We start from the raw sequence: 25,501 nt of genomic DNA on the forward strand, positions 1-25,501 counted from the left end.
TGGATGTTCATTAGTATGCATTTTTTATATTGAAAACACAATTCTTGACAATGAAAAATTGGAATTCTATTTTAGTTTTTTTTTTGGTTCTGTATTTTTTGTTATTTTCCAAGAACACTAACAGTGCTGTAATTTGTTGTTGCTTTTCATTAAAATCACATTTAGTCAATTCAAATGTGTTTTGTTTGTTTTTTCCTCCAGAAGTCTTATCTTACCATCAATAACTTAATCTTGAATTCTCTTTATGCTTCGCATTTCATGTTTTCTTTATTCTTCATTGCCTTTAAGTGTATTAGTTTGAAGTTAATATTGTACTGTCTTGGCTGCAGTTTTTTTTTTTTTTTAGTTTTCTACAATACAAAGACCTGAACTCCATCCAGTAGGTGGGGCAAGTTTTTAAAAGACTCTTTTTAAAATCTAAAAAGAAGGAAAACGGAAGTGCTTGAAATTCAACTCAAGTGATAACTTACTGGAAGCGTATTAATTGAGATCAACATTTTTCTTTAACTAATAACGAGGTTATAATGCGACCTTGTGTGGATTAGGCGCTGTACAGTGCAAGATCTTGGATATATATATATAGTAACCAGGAACTGAGAGTGTTTTTAGGGTTTTGTTTACTGCATTCATCAGTGAAGCTCTGCTAAGAGTTACCCGAGTCCAGATTTTAAAACGGCAAGTGACTGTCTCTGCCGGGACAAAGGCTGAAACCAATACTCGAATCTGAAGAGGCTTGTTCTTCTTCTCTGAAATAAAAGCGACAATGTATCGCAGGATCTCCGTGTCCCACTTTAAAGGCGAGCTCGTCCCTACCATCGAACAGGCAGTGAAAGGAGCTGTGGACCTCGTTGTGTGTGAACTGACCAAGCTTATCGACAGCAAACTTGTTGATTTCCAAATTGAAATGGAAAAAGAAAACGCCAGTCTAAAGATGCGATTAGAAATGTCAGATAACGAAGTGAATGCAATGCGTGGGTATCTGAATACTGCGGGCATTTCTCTGTTAAACTCCACCTGTAATAAACAGCCCTCTCTGAGGAACAGCAGTGAGAGGTGTGCTCTACCTGGGAGGGGGAGCGGCAGCATTACAGACGCCTGTGTGCCATTGTTCAGCGACAAAGTGAACGACGCTGCAGACGAGAACAGTATCGGGTTTGCTCGATGCCTGTCCAGCGCAAAGCGGGATTGTAGAAGTAACCCAGTCCCGGCAATAGAAATGCAGGACCCAGTGCATGTAGTAAACCGAGAACAGCACGACATTGCACAGTCAGAACAAGAGTTACTGATCAGAGTGCATGACTATGAACCAGCAAGTGACACCTGGATACCCGAGTGGGGCAGGACTGTTAAAGGTAAGCCTGCTGATGCTTGCAACAAACATGTTTCATGATAAATAATTGTACTTTCTACATGTCGTGGTTTTAAAATAGTAGGGGTTTATTGTATTGTTTCAAACCGTGTGTACATTTCAATTTCGTGAGTACGGTGCGTTTACTGAAAGAATCACAAAGGGTTAGTTTTTTCATTTTCTCAGTTTGTAAAATACTGGTGGGAGTCTGCATTGAGGAGCGCCCCCCTGTCGAGGGGAGTTGGTATCGATTCACTGGAGCGCATACAAAAATGTCATGTAAGAATTTTACAGAAATAATTTCTATAACATTCTTATAGAAAAGTGCTGTAGAAATTTTATATGACTATGCATTAGTGTGATAGATTAGTACTGTATTTACTGTCAATATTATCAAGTGTTTTACCTTGTTGTAGTATTGTTTAGAACAAAAATTGTGAAGCCCACAGTAACACAAGTAACAATTTAAGCAAATTACTTGTGTATTATAGAAGTATTATACTTGATATGCAGGCAGTGTGGTCCAGTGGTTAAAGAGGCTTGTAACCAGCAGGTCCCCGGTTCAAATCCCAGCTCAGCCACTGACTCGCTGTGTGTGACCCTGAGCAGGTCACTGAACCTCCTTGTGCTGCGTCTTTGTAAGTGACTCTGCCGCTGATGCATAGCTCACACACCCTAGTCTCCTATCTTGTAAAGCGCTTTGTGATGACGGTCCACTTTGAAAGGCGCTATATGAAGATTAGTATTTAAGATTATTACATTTTAAATTTACCATTATATTATCAATAATAACACTTAACAGATTATCCAGAAATTATATATTTCAGTAGTACTTCAATACATCAAATACAAATTATTTAAATGCAGTGAGAAGGAGGACATATACCAGGAAGACTAGAAGGGAACTACCTCAGTGAGAAGGAGATGAGCTGAAGGTTGGAATGAAATTACTTTCAGCCTCCAGAAATAACCAGAGGTGGAAATATTGTGATAATTGTCTATTGTGATAATTACAATATTACGATAATAATTGACATTTAGGTTTTGTTTTACATGTTGCTGAAAATGCCTAGTTTTAAATGATCGGTAAGAATTATATGGAAATAATTGATAAAACATTTCTATAGAAAATGTATAGTGAAATGGGCCAATTTTCTTTAATTATGCAATGTTAAGAACATAAGAACATAAAAAAGTTTACAAACGAGAGGAGGCTATTCGGCCCATCTTGCTCGTTTGGTTGTTAGTAGCTTATTGATCCCAGAATCTCATCAAGCAGCTTCTTGAAGGATCCCAGGGTGTCAGCTTCAACAACATTACTGGGGAGTTGATTCCAGACCCTCACCATTCCCTGTGTACAAAAGTGCCTCCTATTTTCTGTTCTGAATGCCCCTTTGTCTAATCTCCATTTGTGACCCCTGGTCCTTGTTTCTTTTTTCACTCTTTCTAGAGCAGCAGTATCTTTTTTATAGCGAGGTGACCAGAACTGCACACAATATTCAAGATGAGGTCTTACTAGTGCATTGTACAGTTTTAACATTACTTCCCTTGATTTAAATTCAACACTTTTCACAATATATCCGAGCATCTTGTTAGCCTTTTTTATAGCTTCCCCACATTGTCTAGATGAAGACATTTCTGAGTCAACAAAAACTCCTAGGACTTTTTCATAGATTCCTTCTCCAATTTCATTATGATATTTATATGATATATGATATTTATAATATGATATTTATATGATATTTATAATGCACATTTTTATTTCCTGCGTGCAGTACCTTACATTTTGGAATTGGTTTTAGCTCCCTTAGCAATGTTCATTTCTATTTCTCTCTTGGCCTTTCTAACTTCCTTTTTGACTTGCGTTTGCAGTTCTGTGTACTCTTTCTGCGTACTTTCTTTTTGGTCCTTTATTAAAGCTCTGTAAAGTGCCTTTTTTCGCTGAATTTTTTTTTTTAATTGATCTATTAAACCATTTTGGCAATTTAGTTTTACATTTAGATTTGTCTACTTTAGGGATATAATTGTTTTGCGCCTCTAGTACTACATTTTTGAAGAACAACCATCCTTTTCTGTGGGTGTTTTCTCTATTTTACTCCAGTCTACTTCTGTTAGTCTCTGTTTCATACCTTCATAGTTTGCTTTTCTAAAATTGTAAACCTTAGCTTTAGTCATTACTTTTGGGGTTTTAAAAAACACTTCAAATGAGACCATGTTGTGGTCTGAGTTTGCCAGTGGTTCTCTGACCTCTGTTTTAGTTATTCTGTCTTCGTTATTTGAAAAGACTAAATCAAGGCATGCCTCCCCTCTAGTCGGTGCCTTGACAAATTGTGTTAGGAAGCAGTCATTTGTCATTTCCACCATTTCTATTTCATCCTTCGCGCTACCCACCGGTTTTTCCCATTTTATTTGGGGGAAGTTGAAATCCCCCATTAGTATGGCTTCTCCTTTGCTAACGCATTTCTAATGTCATTGTATAACAGATTATTTTGCTCACCGTCTGAATCTGGCGGTCTATAGCATGCTCCTATTATTATGCCCTTTGAATTTTTGTCCGTTATTCTGACCCATACTGATTCGGTTTTATTTTCTTTGTCCAGGTTTAACACCTGGGCATCAAGACTGTTTCTTATGTATAGCGCTACCCCTCCTCCTCTTCTGTCCTGCCTGTCTTTCCTATACAGTGTATACCCACAAATATTATATTCGTCCCCATCACTCTCAGACAACCAAGTTTCTGTAACACCTATCACATCATAGTTACCTGTTAGTGCAGTAGCTTCAAGTTCTAGAATTTTGTTTCTGATACTTCTAGCATTTAGATAAATACATTTAATGGTTGTCTTACCTGAGTTGTTGTTCTTGTTTTGATGCGGTCTCCCTTCTGTTTTTTTGTTGATTTCTCCCCCCTTCCTTTCTAGTTTAAATGCTTCTGAACCTGCTCGAGGATCTTTTCTCCAAGTAGACTGGTTCCCTTGTTATTTAAGTGCAGTCCATCCCGTCTATACAGATAGTCCTTGTTGTAGAATGTGGTCCAATGATCAAGATAGGTGAAGCCTTCCCGTGTGCACCACGTCTTCAGCCATGCGTTTTGATTAATTATTTCCAGCTGTCCATATGGTCCTTTGCAAGGTGCCGGTAGTATACCAGAAAATACCACAGTTTTGGTTTTCTCTTTTAATTTCCTTCCTAGCTCTCTGAATTTGTTTTGCAGGGATTTTGGTCTGTCTCTTCCAATGTTGTTTGTACTGATGTGGACGACTACTACCGGGTCGTCTCCTGTTCGTTCTAGGAGCCTGTCCACGTTCTCAGTGATGTGCTTGACCGAGGCTCCCAGAAGGCAGCACACTGTTGTAGTAAGGGGGTTCAAACTGCGAACTGAACTTGCTGTGTTTCTCAATCTGGAGTCCCCAACAATCATGACATCCCTTCTTTTTGCTGTCTGGTCACCACTGTCAATAGGGTCCTGGATGTTGTTCGTTTTCTTGTTGTTGGTTCTGCTCATCAAAATTCTGAAGTGACTCAAATCTGTTGGTTGTTTTGATTTCTGGTGGTTGTGTTTGACGAAGTTTCTTTTTTTCCCTGCTTCTGCCTACCTGAACCCAGCTGTTCTGACCTTCTATCTCCCTGGTGGCTTTCAGTCTGTTAGGGGTGATGCAGACTTCCATGAATTGTGGGTGTGCCAGTTCCTCAAGATCCTGTTGCTGTCTCACTTCTTCCAGCTCCATTTCTAGCATACTTACTAGTTTATGCAAATCCTGGATCGCGCGGCACTTTACGCACACTTGGTTTAGCTCCGCTGGGTTTTCTTGGATTTCCCACATCAAGCAGGTGTCACAGATTACTGGCTTGAAGACCATGTTGAGGGTTTTTTTTTTTTTTTGAAGTTTAGTTTCTTCTGCAGCCGTCAACCTGCTTTCAAACTGCTTCGAAACTGCTCTGTACTTTTCCACGCCTGTACTTCTCCCACTCGCTGTTTCTTCCACTCGCTGTCGCTGGGAAGACTGCCTCGTTTAACTGTGTTGTTCTGCCTTGCTGTTGGCTCCTTCCCTCGTCCGTGTCTCAGAACGGCGCTGAATTTGAATCAGCTGCTCCAAGTTTCAGCTTGTTTGTTATCAGAAAAACACACGCGGCTGTTTGACTTTGAGCTGCTGCTGTGTTTCCCCAGTGTCCTCTGTTTTCTGATTAAAGCAATTCAAGATGCAATTTCTCCTTACTGCTTCTAAACTGCTCTGTACTTTTCCACGCCTGTACTTCTCCCACTCGCTGTCGCTTCCACTCGCTCTATAAAACCTTTGTAGGATATTTCATAGATGTTCTCTAGCATGTCTAGTAAATATCCTATAAATATGTAGTATAATATGAAAAATCAAGAAGATTAAAATAAATTGCTATATTTGACTGGAAGTAAGTATCAAGTGGTTTATCTATATGATAGAAACAATATTGTTCAAGTCAGCCAGCAGCAACACAATTAATAATTTAAGCAAGTTACTAGAGAGCTGGAGTGCATTTGAAATCTTGGTACAGGTCAGTCAGAGCGCTGGAGTGCATTTGAAATCTTGGTACAGGGTCAGTCAGAGCGCTCGAGTGCATTTGAAATCTTGGTACAGGGTCAGTCAGAGCGCTCGAGTGCATTTGAAATCTTGGTACAGGGTCAGTCAGAGCGCTCGAGTGCATTTGAAATCTTGGTACAGGTCAGTCAGAGCGCTCGAGTGCATTTGAAATCTTGGTACAGGGTCAGTCAGAGCGCTGGAGTGCATTTGAAATCTTGGTACAGGGTCAGTCAGAGCGCTCGAGTGCATTTGAAATCTTGGTACAGGATCAGTCAGAGCGCTGGAGTGCATTTGAAATCTTGGTACAGGTCAGTCAGAGCGCTGGAGTGCATTTGAAATCTTGGTACAGGTCAGTCAGAGCGCTCGAGTGCATTTGAAATCTTGGTACAGGGTCAGTCAGAGCGCTGGAGTGCATTTGAAATCTTGGTACAGGGTCAGTCAGAGCGCTGGAGTGCATTTGAAATCTTGGTACAGGTCAGTCAGAGCGCTCGAGTGCATTTGAAATCTTGGTACAGGGTCAGTCAGAGCGCTGGAGTGCATTTGAAATCTTGGTACAGGGTCAGTCAGAGCGCTCGAGTGCATTTGAAATCTTGGTACAGGGTCAGTCAGAGCGCTCGAGTGCATTTGAAATCTTGGTACAGGGTCAGTCAGAGCGCTGGAGTGCATTTGAAATCTTGGTACAGGGTCAGTCAGAGCGCTCGAGTGCATTTGAAATCTTGGTACAGGGTCAGTCAGAGCGCTCGAGTGCATTTGAAATCTTGGTACAGGGTCAGTCAGAGCGCTCGAGTGCATTTGAAATCTTGGTACAGGGTCAGTCAGAGCGCTCGAGTGCATTTGAAATCTTGGTACAGGGTCAGTCAGAGCGCTCGAGTGCATTTGAAATCTTGGTACAGGGTCAGTCAGAGCGCTCGAGTGCATTTGAAATCTTGGTACAGGGTCAGTCAGAGCGCTCGAGTGCATTTGAAATCTTGGTACAGGGTCAGTCAGAGCGCTCGAGTGCATTTGAAATCTTGGTACAGGGTCAGTCAGAGCGCTCGAGTGCATTTGAAATCTTGGTACAGGGTCAGTCAGAGCGCTCGAGTGCATTTGAAATCTTGGTACAGGGTCAGTCAGAGCGCTGGAGTGCATTTGAAATCTTGGTACAGGGTCAGTCAGAGCGCTCGAGTGCATTTGAAATCTTGGTACAGGGTCAGTCAGAGCGCTCGAGTGCATTTGAAATCTTGGTACAGGGTCAGTCAGAGCGCTCGAGTGCATTTGAAATCTTGGTACAGGGTCAGTCAGAGCGCTCGAGTGCATTTGAAATCTTGGTACAGGGTCAGTCAGAGCGCTCGAGTGCATTTGAAATCTTGGTACAGGGTCAGTCAGAGCGCTCGAGTGCATTTGAAATCTTGGTACAGGGTCAGTCAGAGCGCTCGAGTGCATTTGAAATCTTGGTACAGGGTCAGTCAGAGCGCTGGAGTGCATTTGAAATCTTGGTACAGGGTCAGTCAGAGCTCGAGTGCATTTGAAATCTTGGTCAGTGCATTTGAAATCTTGGTACAGGGTCAGTCGGAGCGCTCGAGTGCATTTGAAATCTTGGTACAGGGTCAGTCGGAGCGCTCGAGTGCATTTGAAATCTTGGTACAGGGTCAGTCAGAGCGCTCGAGTGCATTTGAAATCTTGGAGGGCTGGAGTGCATTTGAAATCTTGGTACAGGGTCAGTCGGAGCGCTCGAGTGCATTTGAAATCTTGGTACAGGGTCAGTCAGCGCTCGAGCGCTCGAGTGCATTTGAAATCTTGGTACAGGGTCAGTCAGAGCGCTCGAGTGCATTTGAAATCTTGGTACAGGGTCAGTCAGAGCGCTCGAGTGCATTTGAAATCTTGGTACAGGGTCAGTCGGAGCGCTCGAGTGCATTTGAAATCTTGGTACAGGGTCAGTCAGAGCGCTCGAGTCATTTGAAAGTCAGAGCGCTCGAGTGCATTTGAAATCTTGGTACAGGGTCAGTCGGAGCGCTCGAGTGCATTTGAAATCTTGGTACAGGGTCAGTCGGAGCGCTCGAGTGCATTTGAAATCTTGGTACAGGGTCAGTCAGTGTCAATTCAGCCAGCCATGTCACCACCCATCTCAGAAACTCTGTATATCATTACATAATGCTAAGTTACGAAGAAATGTGAAGTTTTACTCAACTCCAAATAGTTTCTGATATGGTAATTCATAATGTGGGGATTTTCACCCCATTTTCACCTCCCAGAGGTTGTGAAAAATCAAACACATTGCAGTAAAAAGCTAATCACTTTAAAAATATTTATGGTAGGGCTACAAAACTTTCCATGTCAAGTTATACATTTCACAGCTAAATTAAGCACCAAAGGTCATCAAGGTGTTTTTTTGGCAGTGAGGTAGTGCCACACATGTAACAGTGAAGATGTGGCATAGCTGGTATCAAGCTGAGGTTTACACAAGGGAGTCCTAATAGGGGTCTGTCTAACTGGCATGAATTTCATTTTGGGGTTTTTCTCTTTCCTGAGATATTAAGAATTATAAAAAAGGAATTGCATTTTCAGGGCATAGTCAATTCCAATTAGGGTAAAGAAAGCAAGTTCTGTATAAAAATGTCAGCATGTCTTTTAAACAGACTGTATGCTGTATGGCTTTTGCTTTGTTTAAAATATTCCCTATCATGTGGGGTTTCCTAGGATTAAGAAAAGCTTCACGTGTTCTATGTGTTGTCTCCACTGCTTACACACGGTCTCTGGCCCAGTATGTTTTGCTATATAAACTCTACTAGGTCTCACAGGTAAAAAGTGAAGTATTGTAACCATTCACAACCCCTAGCTTAGGTTTTAAAGTCCATTGACCTCCTTAAGTTCACAGTCATGTTCACTTCACTCGGATTAGTGTGCAGTTGAAGGTAGAACAGTAAAGAGGAGATGAGCTGGAGGGGAGACTCCTTCACTACTGGTCAGTGTAATGCCTCCTGTTTGATGAGGATCTAGCAGACAAAATCTTAGTCCTCTATTCAGAAAGATGGATTTCAGATAGTTATTGGTTTCCCGTTCAGAAAGATGGATTTCAGATAGTTATTGGTTTCCCGTTCAGAAAGATGGATTTGCAATGATTGTTTTGCCCTCTTGATTGTTTTGCCCTCTTAAACCACGTCTCAAATCAGTAGTGGCATTTTTTCTTTCACGTCTTGCAACACCTTTAACCAGTAGCTTTTCCATGGCAGATTTTTACCTTTTAAATACCGAAGACTGATATAATTGTACCTGTCTGGTTCGTTGTTAAATGTATTGTTTAAATAAGACGATTTAAAAATGCACTTACCGACAGCAAGAAGTTTAGTCGGGGATGTTTGGTCTTTCCAGACAGTCTGTAATATTTCTGATGCAGTCCTGGTTAATACCAGAAAAGGCTTTGCTGACATTCAGCACGTCCCATTGTGGAGGGCCTTCAATCCACTGAATCAAGATCCCTCCTGCCTGTCTTCACTGACTTTACTTACAGTATGTGATGTTTGAATTTATCACTTATTCGAGTCAATCTTGTACCTGTTACATCACACAGACGAGAATGCTGGTGATGTGAAAAACGAGTTTCTATTAAAAACTGTTAATCTATAGTTTCTGAAATTTATTACAGTATTGTGATGTCCTAAAATCGATTATTAGCATTTTTATATGTATAAAAATATATACACTATCTATAATTTATTATTTTATGTATGTCATGTTTGTCATAATAACGATTTAAGGGAACTTCTTTTTAAGCTGAGTGGCGTATGAATATATTTAAAGTGAAAAGGCACGAAAAAACTATAAAGTGTTGTATAGAACCACCACATGACTATCAAACTTTTGTGGAATGTTTGATTTCTGTAAAAATTGTATTCAACTTTATAAATCTTTAGAGAACTTTTTTGTATGGGGTGTTTAGAAAATGTAATGCATACAGTGTAATAAAACAGTTTTATATGACAGACCTTGTAGTTGGGTACATAGGTTCAAGTTATCTTAGTCAGCACTCGAGAGGACCTCGAGCACCTGTTAAAGGTCTTTAGGCAAGGTCCAGTCCACCTGATTATAATAAATGACATTTAAGTCAAGCCTGTTTGTTGTTCTCAGGCAGCTAATTCAGCTGGACAGGGCGAGAGCTTCAGACATTAGCTAGGATATTACCCGATAAGGGCAGAGGAGGTGGTAAAACAACTCCCGTACTGTAACAAGCCTTTTGAGTTGCATGAAAAAAAACAGAAAATATGCTGGACTGTGTATTTCAGAAGAAATAAAATGACATGAATTGTGATGCCTGCAATACACTGTTAGTGTGTGTGTGTGTGTCTGTGTGAAGTGTTTACAGATCACAATGCTATCTCTGTGTGTGTGTGTGAAGTGTTTACAGATCACAATACTATGTGTGTGTGTGTGTGTGTGTGTGTGAAGTGTTTACAGATCACAATACTGTGTGTGTGTGTGTCTGTGTGAAGTGTTTACAGATCACAATACTGTGTGTGTGTGTGTGTGTGTGAAGTGTTTACAGATCACAATACTATCTGTGTGTGTGTGTGTGAAGTGTTTACAGATCACAATACTGTGTGTGTGTGTGTGAAGTGTTTACAGATCACAATACTATCTGTGTGTGTGTGTGTGAAGTGTTTACAGATCACAATACTATCTCTGTGTGTGTGTGTGAAGTGTTTACAGATCACAATACTGTGTGTGTGTGTGTGTGTGTGTGTGAAGTGTTTACAGATCACACATACTGTCCTGTGTGTGAGTGTATGGTGTATAGATGTTTTAACTGTTATCTGTGTGTGCTGTGTGTGTGAATGTGTTTACAGACACACTGTGTTGTTGTGAATGTTTACAGATGACAGACACACTACACACACTGTCACAAATGTGAAGTGTTTACAGACACACAACACTGTGTGTGTGTGTGTGTGTGTGTGTGTGTGTGAAGTGTTTACAGATCACAATACTGTCTGTGTGTGTGTGAAGTGTTTACAGATCACAATACTATCTGTGTGTGTGTGTGTGAAGTGTTTACAGATCACAATACTGTGTGTGTGTGTGTGTGTGTGTGTGTGAAGTGTTTACAGATCAATACTGTCTGTGTGTGTGTGTGTGTGTGTGTGTGTGTGTGTGTGTGAAGTGTTTACAGATCACAATACTGTCTGTGTGTGTGTGAAGTGTGTACAGATGTGTGTGTGTGTGTGTGTGTGTGAAGTGTTTACAGATCACAATACTGTCTGTGTGTGTGTGAAGTGTTTACAGATCACAATACTGTCTGTGTGTGTGTGTGTGAAGTGTTTACAGATCACAATACTGTCTGTCTGTGTGTGTGTGTGTGAAGTGTTTACAGATCACAATACTGTCTGTGTGTGTGTGTGTGAAGTGTTTACAGATCACAATACTGTGTGTGTGTGTGTGTGTGTGTGTGTGTGTGAAGTGTTTACAGATCACAATACTGTCTGTGTGTGTGTGTGTGAAGTGTTTACAGATCACAATACTGTCTGTGTGTGTGTGTGTGAAGTGTTTACAGATCACAATACTGTGTGTGTGTGTGTGTGAAGTGTTTACAGATCACAATACTGTCTGTGTGTGTGTGTGTGAAGTGTTTACAGATCACAATACTGTCTGTGTGTGTGTGTGTGAAGTGTTTACAGATCACAATACTGTCTGTGTGTGTGTGTGTGTTGAAGTGTTTACAGATCACAATACTGTCTGTGTGTGTGTGTGTGTGTGTGTGAAGTGTTTACAGATCACAATACTGTCTGTGTGTGTGTGTGTGAAGTGTTTACAGATCGCAATACTGTCTGTGTGTGTGTGTGTGTGAAGTGTTTACAGATCACAATACTGTCTGTGTGTGTGTGTGTGAAGTGTTTACAGATCGCAATACTGTCTGTCTGTGTGTGTGTGTGTGAAGTGTTTACAGATCACAATACTGTGTGTGTGTGTGTGAAGTGTTTACAGATCACAATACTGTCTGTGTGTGTGTGTGTGAAGTGTTTACAGATCACAATACTGTCTGTGTGTGTGTGTGTGTGAAGTGTTTACAGATCACAATACTGTCTGTGTGTGTGTGTGTGAAGTGTTTACAGATCACAATACTGTCTGTGTGTGTGTGTGTGTGAAGTGTTTACAGATAACAATACTGTCTGTGTGTGTGTGTGTGAAGTGTTTACAGATCACAATACTGTGTGTGTGTGTGTGTGAAGTGTTTACAGATCACAATACTGTCTGTGTGTGTGTGTGTGAAGTGTTTACAGATCACAATACTGTCTGTGTGTGTGTGTGTGTGAAGTGTTTACAGATCACAATACTGTCTGTGTGTGTGTGTGTGAAGTGTTTACAGACAATACTGTGTGTGTCTGTGTGTGTGTGTGTGTGAAGTGTTTACAGATCGCAATACCGTCTGTGTGTGTGTGTGTGTGTCTGTATGTGAAGTGTTTACAGATCTCAATCCCAGTAAACCACGAGTCCTGACCTAGAACAATAGAAATCTGAAATTGTCAGACATTTTAATAGTTGACATAGTTGTTATAAAATGGTGCCAGTATTGTTTGAATACCGAAGCGCATCTGTCCTGAATTTCAGCAACAAACCCCTGGATTGAAATGTAAGCAAAAACAGTGAGTGGTATAACATGCTTACCGGGACTAGTTTCATATTTGTCTCTGCTTGCATTTCAATCCAGTGGTGTGCTGCTGAAATTCAGGACGAAGCTGTGCTTCAGTAGTTCAGACAATACTGCCACCTAGACATGTTTTATAACAATTTTAAAATAGGCATAGGTGCAGAAAGACAGGTCACGCTCTTCAACCTGGTGCAGGAACACAGGCCAGTGTAAAACTACCACATTATTTTGAACACAAGAAACATTTTCTGAGCTGTTGCTTCTTGTTTGTTATATTTTATTTATTACGTTTGTATAGAGCTGTTTATACAAAGGTATCGCAAAGCACTGTACAGTACAGAGCAGAAAAAAAAGAAAAAACCACAATGCATTGTATAGCATGTCACACATCACACCATTTAACTAACAGATTTAAATAACAGTATACACTTAATGCACTAAGATAAGAAAGCCATTTTATAAAAGTGCGTTTTTAGTCTCGACTTGAAAACTAACAGTCCCAGCTTCCCTGACAAATGAAGGCAGAGCATTCCATAATTTAGGAGCTCTACAAGAAAAAGCCCTCCCTCCTCCCGTGTTGCTTTTTGTTGACCCCGGGAATAACCAGCAGCCCCACATCCTGTGATCTCAGAGTGCGGTTTGGAAGATACAGGGTCAGTAACTCCTGCAAATGAACAGGTGGAACCATTCATGGCCCCTTGTAAGTTAACAGCAAAATCTTAAAATCAATTCTATAGTGCACAGGGAGCCAGTGTAAAAAGGCCAGAACAGTCTTAATATGTTCACTTTTCCTGGTTTTAGTCAGAGTTCTAGCAGTGGTATTCTGAACAAGCTGCAAGTGGGATACCACGCGTTTTGTCACACCAGAAAAAAGTGCATTACAATAATCAAATCTAGATGAAACAAAGGCTTGCATAGTCTCTTGGCATCATATATGGAAATCATTGGTCAAAGTTTGGCTATATTTCTCAAGTGGTAAAAATACACTTTAGTAACTTCCCTAATATGAGTCTGAGCCCACTAGCATAACCTCTGTTTTATCTGAATTAAACTGTAGATACTTCTGTGACATCCAATGCTTGATGTCTGTAATGCAAGATTTCCATTACATGAGAGTAGATGTTGAACTTCATGCTGATTTGAACTTGGCTCTCGCCAAGATAAGCACCAACTAAGATGTATCTTTGCAGTAAACTAATGTGATCCATCTGCATCTCCATCCATTTGCATTGTTTTCCGTCTGATGATGTTGATATCCTTCTGTCTGGTGTTGATTGCTGAAGTGTAATGCTGGATCCAGGGATCAGCTCATTTTGCCTCCCCAGCGCATCAGCACACACAACGGCTGCGATGCTGGCTCTGGGGATCAACCCAGTGCAGTCTCCCCAGCGCATCAGCATGACAACCGTCTGGATTGAGCAAAGTAGGGTACATCTCTGGGGTCTTCAAGTTGGCACCTTCCATCCTCAGTGTTTCATTGACTAGCCCATGACACCTCAAGAGGGCTCAACAGTGATTCTGACATCCCAGCATCACCCCACTACATCCCCAACTCAGCTCAGTCCAGCTTACTTACCTGTACATCAGCGTTGCTTTCTTTCTATTGTGCTTGAGATCTCCATCCAGAATCTTTCCGTCTCAACCACAGCCAGTTGCTGCTCCTCTCTGCTGCTTCAGATAAGTTCTTCGCTGTGCGACGCAACTCTTGGCCACTGAACCCGACGTCTCTGAGAAGCCGGGTTGTAGAGTGTGCCACAAATCCTCGACACCCCACCTCCACTGGGTAAACCCGGACTCTCCATCCTCGCTGTTCCGCTTCAGCAGCTAGTTGAGCATACCAAAGTTAGCTAATAACACCCAGGCAACACCAATATAACATTTTTGGCACAAATATTAAATTCCACTAGCAATACATACTTTTGAATATTACAACATTTCTGCAGCAAAACAGGTTTTATGGGATTAAGTATGTTTTGGCTTTACGGTACACTGAGTGTGAAAAACAAGATTCATTGCCATAAATGCAATTCTTCTGTGGTTCCAACCCTAACCCTAATGTTAAGGGGTGTTTGTGTGTGTTGGCATTAAGAATTGGTTTAAATCCTAAATTCAGTATTCAAATTCTTTCAGCTGGCCTGTCGCTGAAAAGCCTGGCCCGTCTTTCTACACCTATGCTTTAAAATGTCTGAAATAATTCTTATTTTTATAATTTGGATCGATTTCCTTGAGAATGAGTTTAGTCAAGAAATGCCAGTTACTGATCTGACTGCCTCTGGCTTATCTATGCAGCCTGTAGCACCTTCATTAAAACCTGTATAGGTGGGAAACAGCCGAGAGAAAGCAAACTGACAGGCTAAGCGCAAGGATCTATCTGAAGACAATTACAAAGAGGCCGTAAACAGAGTTTGAAATGAATCCATCCATTGATAATAAAAGTAAAGATTTGCCAGGTGAAATAATCCCTGAATGGATTGATTTAATATCAGAATACACACGTTATTGTTATTTATTTGAATGATATACTTGTGGTATAAATATTATACTGAATGATCGTTTGTGGTATACAGTTTTTATTCCCTTTAGGAACTGACCTTCCCTTACTGTCCTTTACATAAACCACTCCCCTGTCGGGTCTCGTGATTCACTGGGACACCACGAATGAGCATTCAGCATCCTCTGCAGGTTTGAAAGGAGGTTTAACTGCAGTGTATAAAAATGAAAAGGTTGGTCGCTACCATATTCAACTGCTTAAAATACAACCGCTTGCTAAAACACTAAAGTGAAAATTGTTTCCACATTTTGCTGAATGGTTAATCTATGCAGCTGATGGCTGCAGTGAGCGCAGCGTGTTTGTTTTTGATATTTTGCACGTGTTGTGTGTGGAATTGGGGACTGCACCTCTGTGTACGCTTGTAATATGAGTAATAGCATGCTGCAGCTCGCATGCTCACTGTTACTTAGTGAAGTCCTAATCTGAGAGCATGAAACAACGACAGCTCTTATGTTTTCATCTTCCTGTTTAATTTTTTCAGTAAAACCTAGTTTTAAGTTTCAGTGAGCACATTCTGTTATTTACAATATTAAGCTGAGGGAACACGAAGTCGCTTTTTCAGGAACAGTGGCTTGAAACCTGGTTCCAGGAGACCTAGTTTGAGGCAGCGTTGCTGACCCCAAGTCTCCTCTGATGTGCTATGCAGTGGCCTGAAACGTAGTCTCCTGAAACCAAGTTCCAAGCTTCATGCTCCCTCAGTTTTAAGTACATCACAAGAAGCACATTGTCATATTTTAGATATTCTCAAACCATTATTTTTCATTGGTGCAATCTGAGTGCTAACTTTAGGGAATTTTCTATGTTCAGTTGAGTTAGCTGCCGTACATTTCAAGTTCCTGAAATGTTTTTTTTTTTTCTCAGCAGTATTCTTCCTACATGCAGACTTTCACTGTTCTTAAAATGGTCAGTTTGATATAAACTCAATTTTCCCTACAACAGCTGACCTGCTTTAGTACAAAATTTAATTTGCTGTTTTTCGTTATTGTAACATCTTAAAATGAGCTTTTGACCTTTTTGCTGTGTTTCAACCCTTTAGTTTTGTTTATTTTATCTTTCATTTTATTAATGGCACGCGTGCAACACTGTATTATTTGAGTTTGTCTTTGTTCTAGATTTCTTGAATGAAACTGTACATTTTAAGTTTCTTTTTTACACAACAGTACTTGCACACATTTTCATGTTTGGTCCCCATCACTCTTGTTGTAAGAGATGCTGTATTCTGCTGCTAATATACAGCACCTCACTATATAGCACCTCTCTGCACTTCCAGGCATTGGTATTTGATTATGTCACCATCCTGCTTGCACTTCAGTTTAAAACATGTACAGCTTTTTTACTTTACAGGCTGATGTCTTGGCATGTTCTTAAATCTGGATGTATGTGTATAAAGGGAGAGCCAGCATTTTTTGTGTTACAGGCGCCAATAGTGTCTAACCCCCAAAAAGTAGTTGCTAAGATTTTTTGTTGTTGTTGCATTGGCAACCATTTTAGTCGCACTCTGGAGCCCTGCTAATAAAATATACATTTTCTCCTTAAACTCTGTTTTTAATCCCCAGCACTGCATGTCGTCTGTCATACAATGTTAAGTATCTGAGACAAATCTGTTTGTATTTTTCCTAGCAGTGCTGGAAGCAGAGTGCCTGGTGCGGAGTGGTTCGGTTCTGAAATGGACTGTCTGCTGTCTGGCTGTATTGGTCAGAGCAGTACAGGAAGCAGAGTGTCTGGTGCGGAGTGGTTCTGTTCTGTAATGGACTGTCTGCTGTCTGGCTGTATTGGTCAGAGCAGTGCTGGAAGCAGAGTGCCTGGTGCGGAGTGGTTCTGTAATGGACTGTCTGCTGTCTGGCTGTATTGCTCAGAGCAGTGCTGGAAGCAGAGTGCCCGGTGCGGAGTGGTTCTGTTCTGAAATGGACTGTCTGCTGTCTGGCTGTATTGCTCAGAGCAGTACTGGAAGCAGAGTGCCCGGTGCGGAGTGGTTCTGTTCTGTAATGGACTGTCTGTTGTCTGGCTGTATTGGTCAGAGCAGTGCTGGAAGCAGAGTGCCTGGTGCGGAGTGGTTCTGTAATGGACTGTCTGTTGTCTGGCTGTATTGGTCAGAGCAGTGCTGGAAGCAGAGTGCCTGGTGCGGAGTGGTTCTGTAATGGACTGTCTGTTGTCTGGCTGTATTGCTCAGAGCAGTACTGGAAGCAGAGTGCCCGGTGCGGAGTGGTTCTGTTCTGTAATGGACTGTCTGTTGTCTGGCTGTATTGCTCAGAGCAGTACTGGAAGCAGAGTGCCCGGTGCGGAGTGGTTCTGTAATGGACTGTCTGCTGTCTGGCTGTATTGCTCAGAGCAGTACTGGAAGCAGAGTGCCCGGTGCGGAGTGGTTCTGTTCTGTAATGGACTGTCTGTTGTCTGGCTGTATTGGTCAGAGCAGTACTGGAAGCAGAGTGCCCGGTGCGGAGTGGTTCTGTTCTGTTCTGAAATGGACTGTCTGCTGTCTGGGTGTATTGCTCAGAGCAGTACTGGAAGCAGAGTGCCTGGTGCGGAGTGGTTCTGTAATGGACTGTCTGCTGTCTGGCTGTATTGCTCAGAGCAGTACTGGAAGCAGAGTGCCTGGTGCGGAGTGGTTCTGTAATGGACTGTCTGTTGTCTGGGTGTATTGGTCAGAGCAGTACTGGAAGCAGAGTGCCCGGTGCGGAGTGGTTCTGTTCTGTAATGGACTGTCTGTTGTCTGGCTGTATTGCTCAGAGCAGTACTGGAAGCAGAGTGCCCGGTGTGGAGTGGTTCTGTTCTGTTCTGAAATGGACTGTCTGTTGTCTGGCTGTATTGCTCAGAGCAGTGCTGGAAGCAGAGTGCCTGAATAGATCTGGTTCCAAAGTAAGACCACCGGTACTGTACCTGCCAAATCACTGCAGCTGGAGGGTATGAAATCATCTAGTTTCTATCAAAAACATGTATGTTTTTTATTTTATTTTTTATTTTTAACAACTCTAAATGGGGAAATATCAAATAATTATATGGCTGATTTGATATGAAATTGTTGCATGATAAAAGCAAATTTTATGAAATGTTTTGTTTGATATCGCTCACAAACGTGTAGGATTGAAATGTGTAATGCAGAACTAGAGGAGGCCCACCATGACAAAGACCTTGATGTTGTAATGGACTAGCTGTCAGAAACAAGACTGTAGGGCAGCACAGGGTTAAATCAGAAGGATTATGGGGGGCTTGGTTTTGAAGTTTTCAACCTTGAAGCAACAGACAAAGATTATTTATTTATTTTAATTTAGTAATTGCCAATTATTTTCAATTTGGCATATCCAATTATTTTTAGGCTCCGCTCACCGCTACCACCCCTGCACTGACTCGGGAGCGGTGAAGACGAATGCGCACTGTCCTCTGAAGCATTTGCCGTCAGCCCACCACTTGTGTTTTTTTACACTGCAGACTCACCGTGCAGCCACCTCAGAGCTACAGTGTCGGAGGACAATGCAGCTCTGGGCATTTTACAGGCAAGCCCACAGACGCCTGGCCAGACTACAGGGGTTGCTGATGTGTGGTGCGCCAAATACACCCAGCCGACCTTTTGCAGCCTGCTTGTTACAAGCGAGGGAAACCTGTTATAACAGGAGCACTGACATGAGACTTGGGGTTGGTGTTGGAAGGGGACTTATGATTACAAATGCTGGGCTATAAAACAGAGTGGTTTTAGCAGCTCGGAGACGACTTTTGACGTGCAGTGGGAGCTTATGACACTCTGTGAAGCAATAGAGAATAGTGCACGAGAATTGTTTGTTTGACTGTTTTTATACAAGTGTTTTCTCTTTACCCTTTTAGTTTGTGCCTGAGTTCGTCTCTGTTAGTTATTCTGTAGTCATTACCGTCTCCAGTCTTGCAATAGCTGGTTTGATTTTTGTTTTCAATATAATCACGCCTAAGACTTGCTGTGCAGTCCTGTGTTGTATTGGTCTATTCATTTTAACTCGAAAATATTTTTACAGCTGTTGCTAGATAAATCACGTCTGAAAATGACTCCTGTAGATATTCAAAACAAGCGCAAAGTTCAGCAGTACTAATCCAAACCCACTGTTTTTACTGTGACAGTCAAAATGACAGCTGCGGTAGTTCTAGGTATAACGTATTATATTTCCATAAGTTTCTGCAACCCTGGGTCTACTGATACTTTGAGATGTTTTAATATATATATTTAGAAAAAGTCAAAAAAAGACAGGTGCCAGATCAGTGGAGAAAAATGCGTTTCAAAAACGTGATGTGCCAAAAAGACACTTCCGGTAGTTCTAGTGTTAATGATCATTTTATTTTCACCCAGGTACTGAAGATGAAACATGTCTCCCTGATACAGAGAACAAGGCAAAGTCAGAATCTGTCCAGATCATTGAAGTGACAGTGGGAGAGAAGCACACCGAGCTGGTCTCTGAAGTGGAACCGGGCTGCATTAAACAGGAGGTCCTGGAGCAGCAGTCTGGCTCTGAAGAGACATGCTCTGTTATTGAAGAGGGGACTGATCTGGGATCCATCCAGGGCAGGCCTCATTCCACCCGGCTGCATACAAGCACAGGACACTGCAGATCCACAGCGGCTCTCGCAGACTCACCCGTGGAGCTGAGCCTCAGCAACGAGGGAGGACGGAGAATGCCGTCCACTAGCAGGATAGCATGTAAGTAGAGCTCAGGACCGCAACGAGGGAGGGCGGAGAATGCCGTCCACTAGCAGGATAGCATGTAAGTAGAGCTCAGGACCGCAACGAGGGAGGACGGAGAATGCCGTCCACTAGCAGGACAGCATGTAAGTATAGCTCAGGACCGCAACGAGGGAGAACGGAGAATGCCTTCCACTAGCAGGATAGCATGTAAGTATAGCTCAGGACAGCAACGGTGTGCAAAGCTTTGGTTCTTGTTGTTTGTTTGTTTTTTTTCATATAGGGCTGTTGTGCAACTAAATTCACTACAGAAAATAGCTTCTGAATATTAAAACTTGTGTTGATTTTAGGTGATAAAATGAATATGAAAACAAAGCTGGAGTTCCATAGTTGTAACATTCTATCCGTTGTTTCTGAGAACTGTTTGAATAAATACGGTAAATAGAAAACATATTACTGTTTATTTGGCTTTAAGTATTTGTAAATTGTTTTAGTAACAGTTTTAAATTGCAGTACAGTCAGCACTCGGATAACCGCTACCCGGATACATGTCAGTTGCGTTTTACTGTCCCTGTATATATAAATCCCCATTTATATATATATATATATATACAGTGACTTGCAAAAGTATGCAGACCCCTGACCAATTCTCTCATATTTCTGAATTACAAATGGTACATTGCAATTTCATTCTGTTTGATAATTTATTTTTAAACACTGAAACTCCGAATCAATTATTTTAAGGTGACATTGGTTTTATGTTGGGAAATATTTTTAAGAAAAATAAAAAACTGAAATAGCTTGCATAAGTATTCAACCCCTGTGCTGTGGAAGCTCCCAGTTTGCACCGATGAAAGAAATTGCCCTAACGAGGACACAATTACCTTACCATTGGCCTCCACCTGTGAACCATTAAAGTTGCTGTCACATTTTCTGGATAAAAACCCCACTGTTGAAGGATCATTGGTAAGGCTGTGAATCTGAAGGAAAATGAAGACCAAAGAGCATTCTACAGAAGTTAGAGATAAAGTAATACAAATGCATAGATTAGGGAACGGGTACAAAATAATATCCAATTGTTTGGATATCCCAGTGAGCACAGTTGGATCAATAATCAGGAAGTGGAAGCTGCACCACACCACCCAGGCACTGCCAAGAAAAGGCCGTCCCTCAAAACTCAGAGCTCAAACAAGAAGGAGACTTGTGAGAGAAGCCACAGAGAGGCCAACAATCACTTTGAAGGAGCTACAGAGTTCAGTGGCTGGGAGTGGAGTAATGGTGCACCAGTCAGCCATATCAAGAGCTCTGCATAACACTGGCCTGTATGGGAGGGTGGCAAGAAAGAAGCCATTACTCAAAAAGTACCATCTGAAAGCACGTCTGGAGTTTGCCAGAAAGTATGAGAGTGACCCAGCTGCGATGTGGGAAATGGTTTTCTGGTCAGATGAGACCAAGATAGAGCTTTTTGGCCAAAACTCAAAGCGCTATGTGTGGCGCAAACCTAACACTGCCCATGCCTCAAGACACACCATCCCTACAGTGAAGTATGGTGGTGGCAGCATCATGCTGTGGGGATGCTTCTCATCAGCAGGGACTGGACATCTTGTTAAAATTGAAGGAAGAATGGATGGAGAAAATACAGAAAAATACTGCAAGAGAATCTGCTTCAGTCCTCTAAAAAACTGAAGCTTGGGAGGAAATTCACCTTTCAGCAGGACAATGATCCCAAGCACAAGGCCAAAGCAACATTGGTGTGGCTCAAGAACAAAAAGGTGACTGTCCTACAGTGGCCCAGTCAAAGTCCTGATCTCAATCCCATTGAGAATCTGTGGCACTATTTGAAAATTGTGGTCCACAAGCGTCGTCCAACCAACCTGAACAACCTGGAGCAAATCTGCCAAGAAGAATGGGCCAAAATCACTCCGACACTGTGTGCAAAGCTGGTACATACTTACCCCAAAAGACTTAAAGCTGTTATTGCAGCGAAAGGTGGCTTTACCAAATATTAATGTGTGGGGGTTGAATACTTATGCAAGCAAGATATTTCAGTTTTTTATTTTTCTTAAAAATATTTCCCAACATAAAACCAATGTCACCTTACAATAATTGATTCTGAGTTTGTGTTTAAAAATAAAATATCAAACAGAATGAATGTACCATTTGTAATTCATTAATATGAGAGAATTGGTCAGGGGTCTGAATACTTTTGCAAGGCACTGTGTGTGTGTGTGTGTGTGTGTGTGTATATATGTATGTATATACATAAATTAGTGCCTGTAGAAAGTCTACACCCCCTTCAACTTTTTTCACATTTTGTTGTGTCAGTGCCTCTGAGTTTCATGCATTTAAATGAGGATTTTTTCCCACTTATCTACACACCATACTCCACACTGTTAAAGGGAAAAAACTTTTTATTGAGGAAAAAAATATATATTAAAAATACAAAACTCAAAGATCATAATTGGGTAAGTCTCCATCACCCTGAGTTAATACTTGGTGGAAGCACCTTTGGCAGCAATTACATCAGTAAGTCTGTTGGGATAGGTCTCTACCAACTTTGCACACCTAGATTTGACAATATTTGACCCTTTAAAAATAAAAATAACATTTTAAAATCAATTCTAAAATTGAACTTTTTGCCCTAAATGCAAAATGTTATGTCTGGCGCAAACCCAACACATAGAGCATCACCCAAAGAACACCATCCCTACTGTGAAGCATGGTGGTGGCAGCATCACGTTTTAGGGATGTTTCTCATCAGCAGGAACTGGGGCACTTGTCAGGATAGAAGGGAAAATGAATGGAGCAAAGTACAGGGAAATCCTTGAGGAAAACCTGCTGCCCTCTGCAAGAAAGCTGAAACTGGGACGGAAGTTCACCTTTCAGCATGACAGCAACCCAAAGCACACAGCCAAAGCTACACTGGAGTGGCTAAGGAGCAAAAAGAGAAATGTCCTCGAGTGGCCCAGTCAGAGTCTCGACCTAAATCCAATCGAAAATTTGTGGCATGTCTTGAAGATTGCTGTCCATCAACACTCCCCAAGGAACTTGACAGAGCTTGAACAGTTTTGTAAAGAAGACTGGTCAAATATTGCCAAATCTACAGTACCAGTCAAAGGTTTGAGTACACCTGCCTGAAAGCAGGTTTTTCATGATTATCTATGCTTTTAACTGTATAAACTTGTCTATAAACACTTAATATTTCATTATATGATACGTGTACTTACATAAGCTGAAAATAATAAGTGAATTGCATTTAAAAATTTAATTTTTAAATAAAAATGTAAATCTTGTCAATTTCAATGAAATGGTCACCCAAGCAAGGGGATTTCATTCTGAAGCCCAAGCCAGTTAAAAGTCTGAAATGTGTATAACACGGTGTTAGAACACTGGCCTAAGTATAAAAGTGTCTTTGTTAGATGTTCTCTGAGTTAACTAGCATGTTACCTAATTAACCTTTTGTCACCAATTATTGTTAACAGGTGAGGGTCCATGATTACTATAAATATAGGTAGCACAGGCACAAGTTTGTCATTCCTGAATGTAAGGGAGCAGAAAATGGCAAAATACACTCAGTTAAGCAAAGAAAAAAGACAGTCTGTAATTACTTTAAGAAACGAAGGTCAATCTTTAAGACAAATCGCAAGAACTTTGCAAGTGTCTGTAACTGCTGTGGCCAAGACCATCAAACGATTTGAAGAAACTGGCAGTCATGAGGACCGAACAAGGTCAGGTAGGCCAAGGATGACTCAGAATCAGAGAACAAGTTCATTCGAGTCACAAGTCTGCGAAACTGGCGATTAACTGCCCCTGAAATACTAGCTCTGCTAAATGCTACTAGAAGTACAGATGTTTCAACATCAGCTTTTCAGAGGAGAGTGCGTGAAGCTGGCCTAACTGGAAGAATTGCTGCAAAGAAACCATTGTTAAGAGTGCAGAATAAGTGGAAGAGACTTGCCTGGGCCAAAAAACACAGAAACTGGACGTTTGAGGAGTGGAAGTCGGTCTTATGGACTGATGAGTCAAAATTTGAAATATTTGGGTCCAACTGCCGAGTATGTGTAAGACGCAGAGAGGGTGAGCGCATGAGTTCTGCATGTGTGGTTCCCACTGTCAAGCATGGAGGAGGCAGTGTCATGGTCTGGGGTTGCTTTGCTGGTGACAGAGTTGGTGATCTTTACCAAGTCCATGACAAGCTCATCCAGCTGACTATCATAGCATACTTCAGAGGCATGCCACTTCATCAGGATTACAGCTAGTTGGGCAGCCCTTCATTCTTCAGCAAGATAATGACCCAAAACACACCTCAAAGTTGTGCAGAACTATCTGGCGAAGAAGGAAAGGGATGGACAGCAGAATCTAATGACCTGGCATGTCCAGTCTGCAGACCTCAATCCCATAGACCTTGTATGGGACGAACTTCTATGGGATTGAGGTGTGGAGACTGGGCAGGCCATGTCATCTCTGGGATTTGCTGCAGAAGAGCTGGGAAGACATGTCGGGTGATTTCCTGCTGAAACCTGTTAACTGAATGCCTTGTGTTTGTGAGGCTGTTATTAAGGCAAAGGGTGGCTAGTTTAAGGGATCCAAGATTTAGAGACAATTTTCAATTTTCTTGAAAATTGCTTTGATACTCCTTAGATTTTGTTTTGAATATTGTAACATGTGTTTTCATTTTCAAGTATTTACAGAAACGTATACGATGTAAAACATTGTCAATTATGAAAAAAACCTAGTTTCCAGCAAGTGTACTCAAACTTTTGACTGGTACTGTAGGTGTGCAAAGTTTGTAGAGACCTATCCCAACAGACTCCCAGCTGTAATTGCTGCCAAAGCTGCTTCCACCAAGTATTAACTCAGGGGGGTGGAGTCTTATCCAATTATCATCTTTCAGTTTTGTATAGTTAAGGTCTAATTTTTTTCTCTGTCTTTTTTTTTTTTTTTTTTTTTTCCCTTAACAGTGAGAAGTATGGTGTGTAGATATGTGGAAAAAAATCCTCATTTAAATGCAAGAAACTCTGAGGCACTGACACAACAAAACGTGAAAAAAGTTTAAGGGGGTGTAGACTGTTTTTTATAGGCACTATTTATCTCATTGTACCTGTTAACCCTTTGCGGTCCATTTATTCAGCGCTTGTCAGGCGCATCAGGTCCAATTTATTTTCACACACGCTGTTTATTTTACACACGCTGTTTAAAATATTTTTTTCAGAGTAAAACAGGTTTAAAAGGCACTATAACATCTCAAAAAGCTCTGCAGATGTCTGTGATATTCTTTGATTGCTGGATGAAGAAGCAGCTATCTCCTTTATTTGTGTCCGTGTTATCTCTGTGGTGCACGGGGATACTGTATTGCTTAGATACACCCTTTTTTCGGCTTCATTCGGCTCATTCGGTCTCACTCGACCTTTGAAAGGTTTTCTCTGCTTTTGCCGGAGAAAAATCAACTAGGCCTGTGCTTTACGTCTTTTTGATGATATGGGACAGGGTCCAACACTGGACTGGAAAGGGGAAATTGTAATGTCGGACCTGGTCCAACATTGGACTGCAAAGGATTAAACCTGGAATGGCCCTCCAGGACCATCATTGGACAGCCCTGAGTTAAATGAATGGCTATTTTACAAACAGCTTTGAATAAGACTTTTAAAGTCTTTAGTGTAAAAGGTTGTCAATGTTAACAGTGAAAAGAAAAATTACAGGTAAGTTATTTAAACAGTAATAGCAAAACGTGGGGATGTATAACGCTATATTTGTCAGAACCCTGCTGCTTACACTAAAGCCCCTTTCA

General features: G+C 41.3%; 2 protein-coding genes across 4 annotated transcripts in view; one reads left to right on the plus strand and one right to left on the minus strand.

Annotated features, from left to right (window-relative positions):
* LOC121306486 (lysine-specific demethylase 6B-like) overlaps positions 1 to 25,501 on the minus strand; it is a 665,627-nt gene that overhangs the window by 498,052 nt on the left and 142,074 nt on the right. The window lies entirely within an intron of this gene.
* Positions 450 to 25,501, plus strand: part of LOC121306501 (zinc finger protein 583-like) — a 27,056-nt gene continuing 2,004 nt past the window's right edge. Inside the window, exons 1-2 of one of the 3 annotated variants that reach the window (XR_005948223.1) lie at positions 450 to 1,352; positions 19,384 to 19,795. Coding sequence is in view for 2 of the 3 variants with exons in the window: in XM_041238240.1 (XP_041094174.1) it covers positions 764 to 1,352; positions 19,384 to 19,739 (945 nt within the window). In the remaining variant the exon portion in view is untranslated. Of the gene's footprint in view, positions 1,353 to 19,383; positions 19,994 to 25,501 lie in introns of those variants that run through there. The other 2 variants (XM_041238239.1, XM_041238240.1) reach the window with 2 other exon arrangements.

The sequence above is a fragment of the Polyodon spathula genome, chromosome 48 (assembly GCF_017654505.1).
Source record: "Polyodon spathula isolate WHYD16114869_AA chromosome 48, ASM1765450v1, whole genome shotgun sequence".
NCBI classification, from domain to species: domain Eukaryota; kingdom Metazoa; phylum Chordata; class Actinopteri; order Acipenseriformes; family Polyodontidae; genus Polyodon; species Polyodon spathula.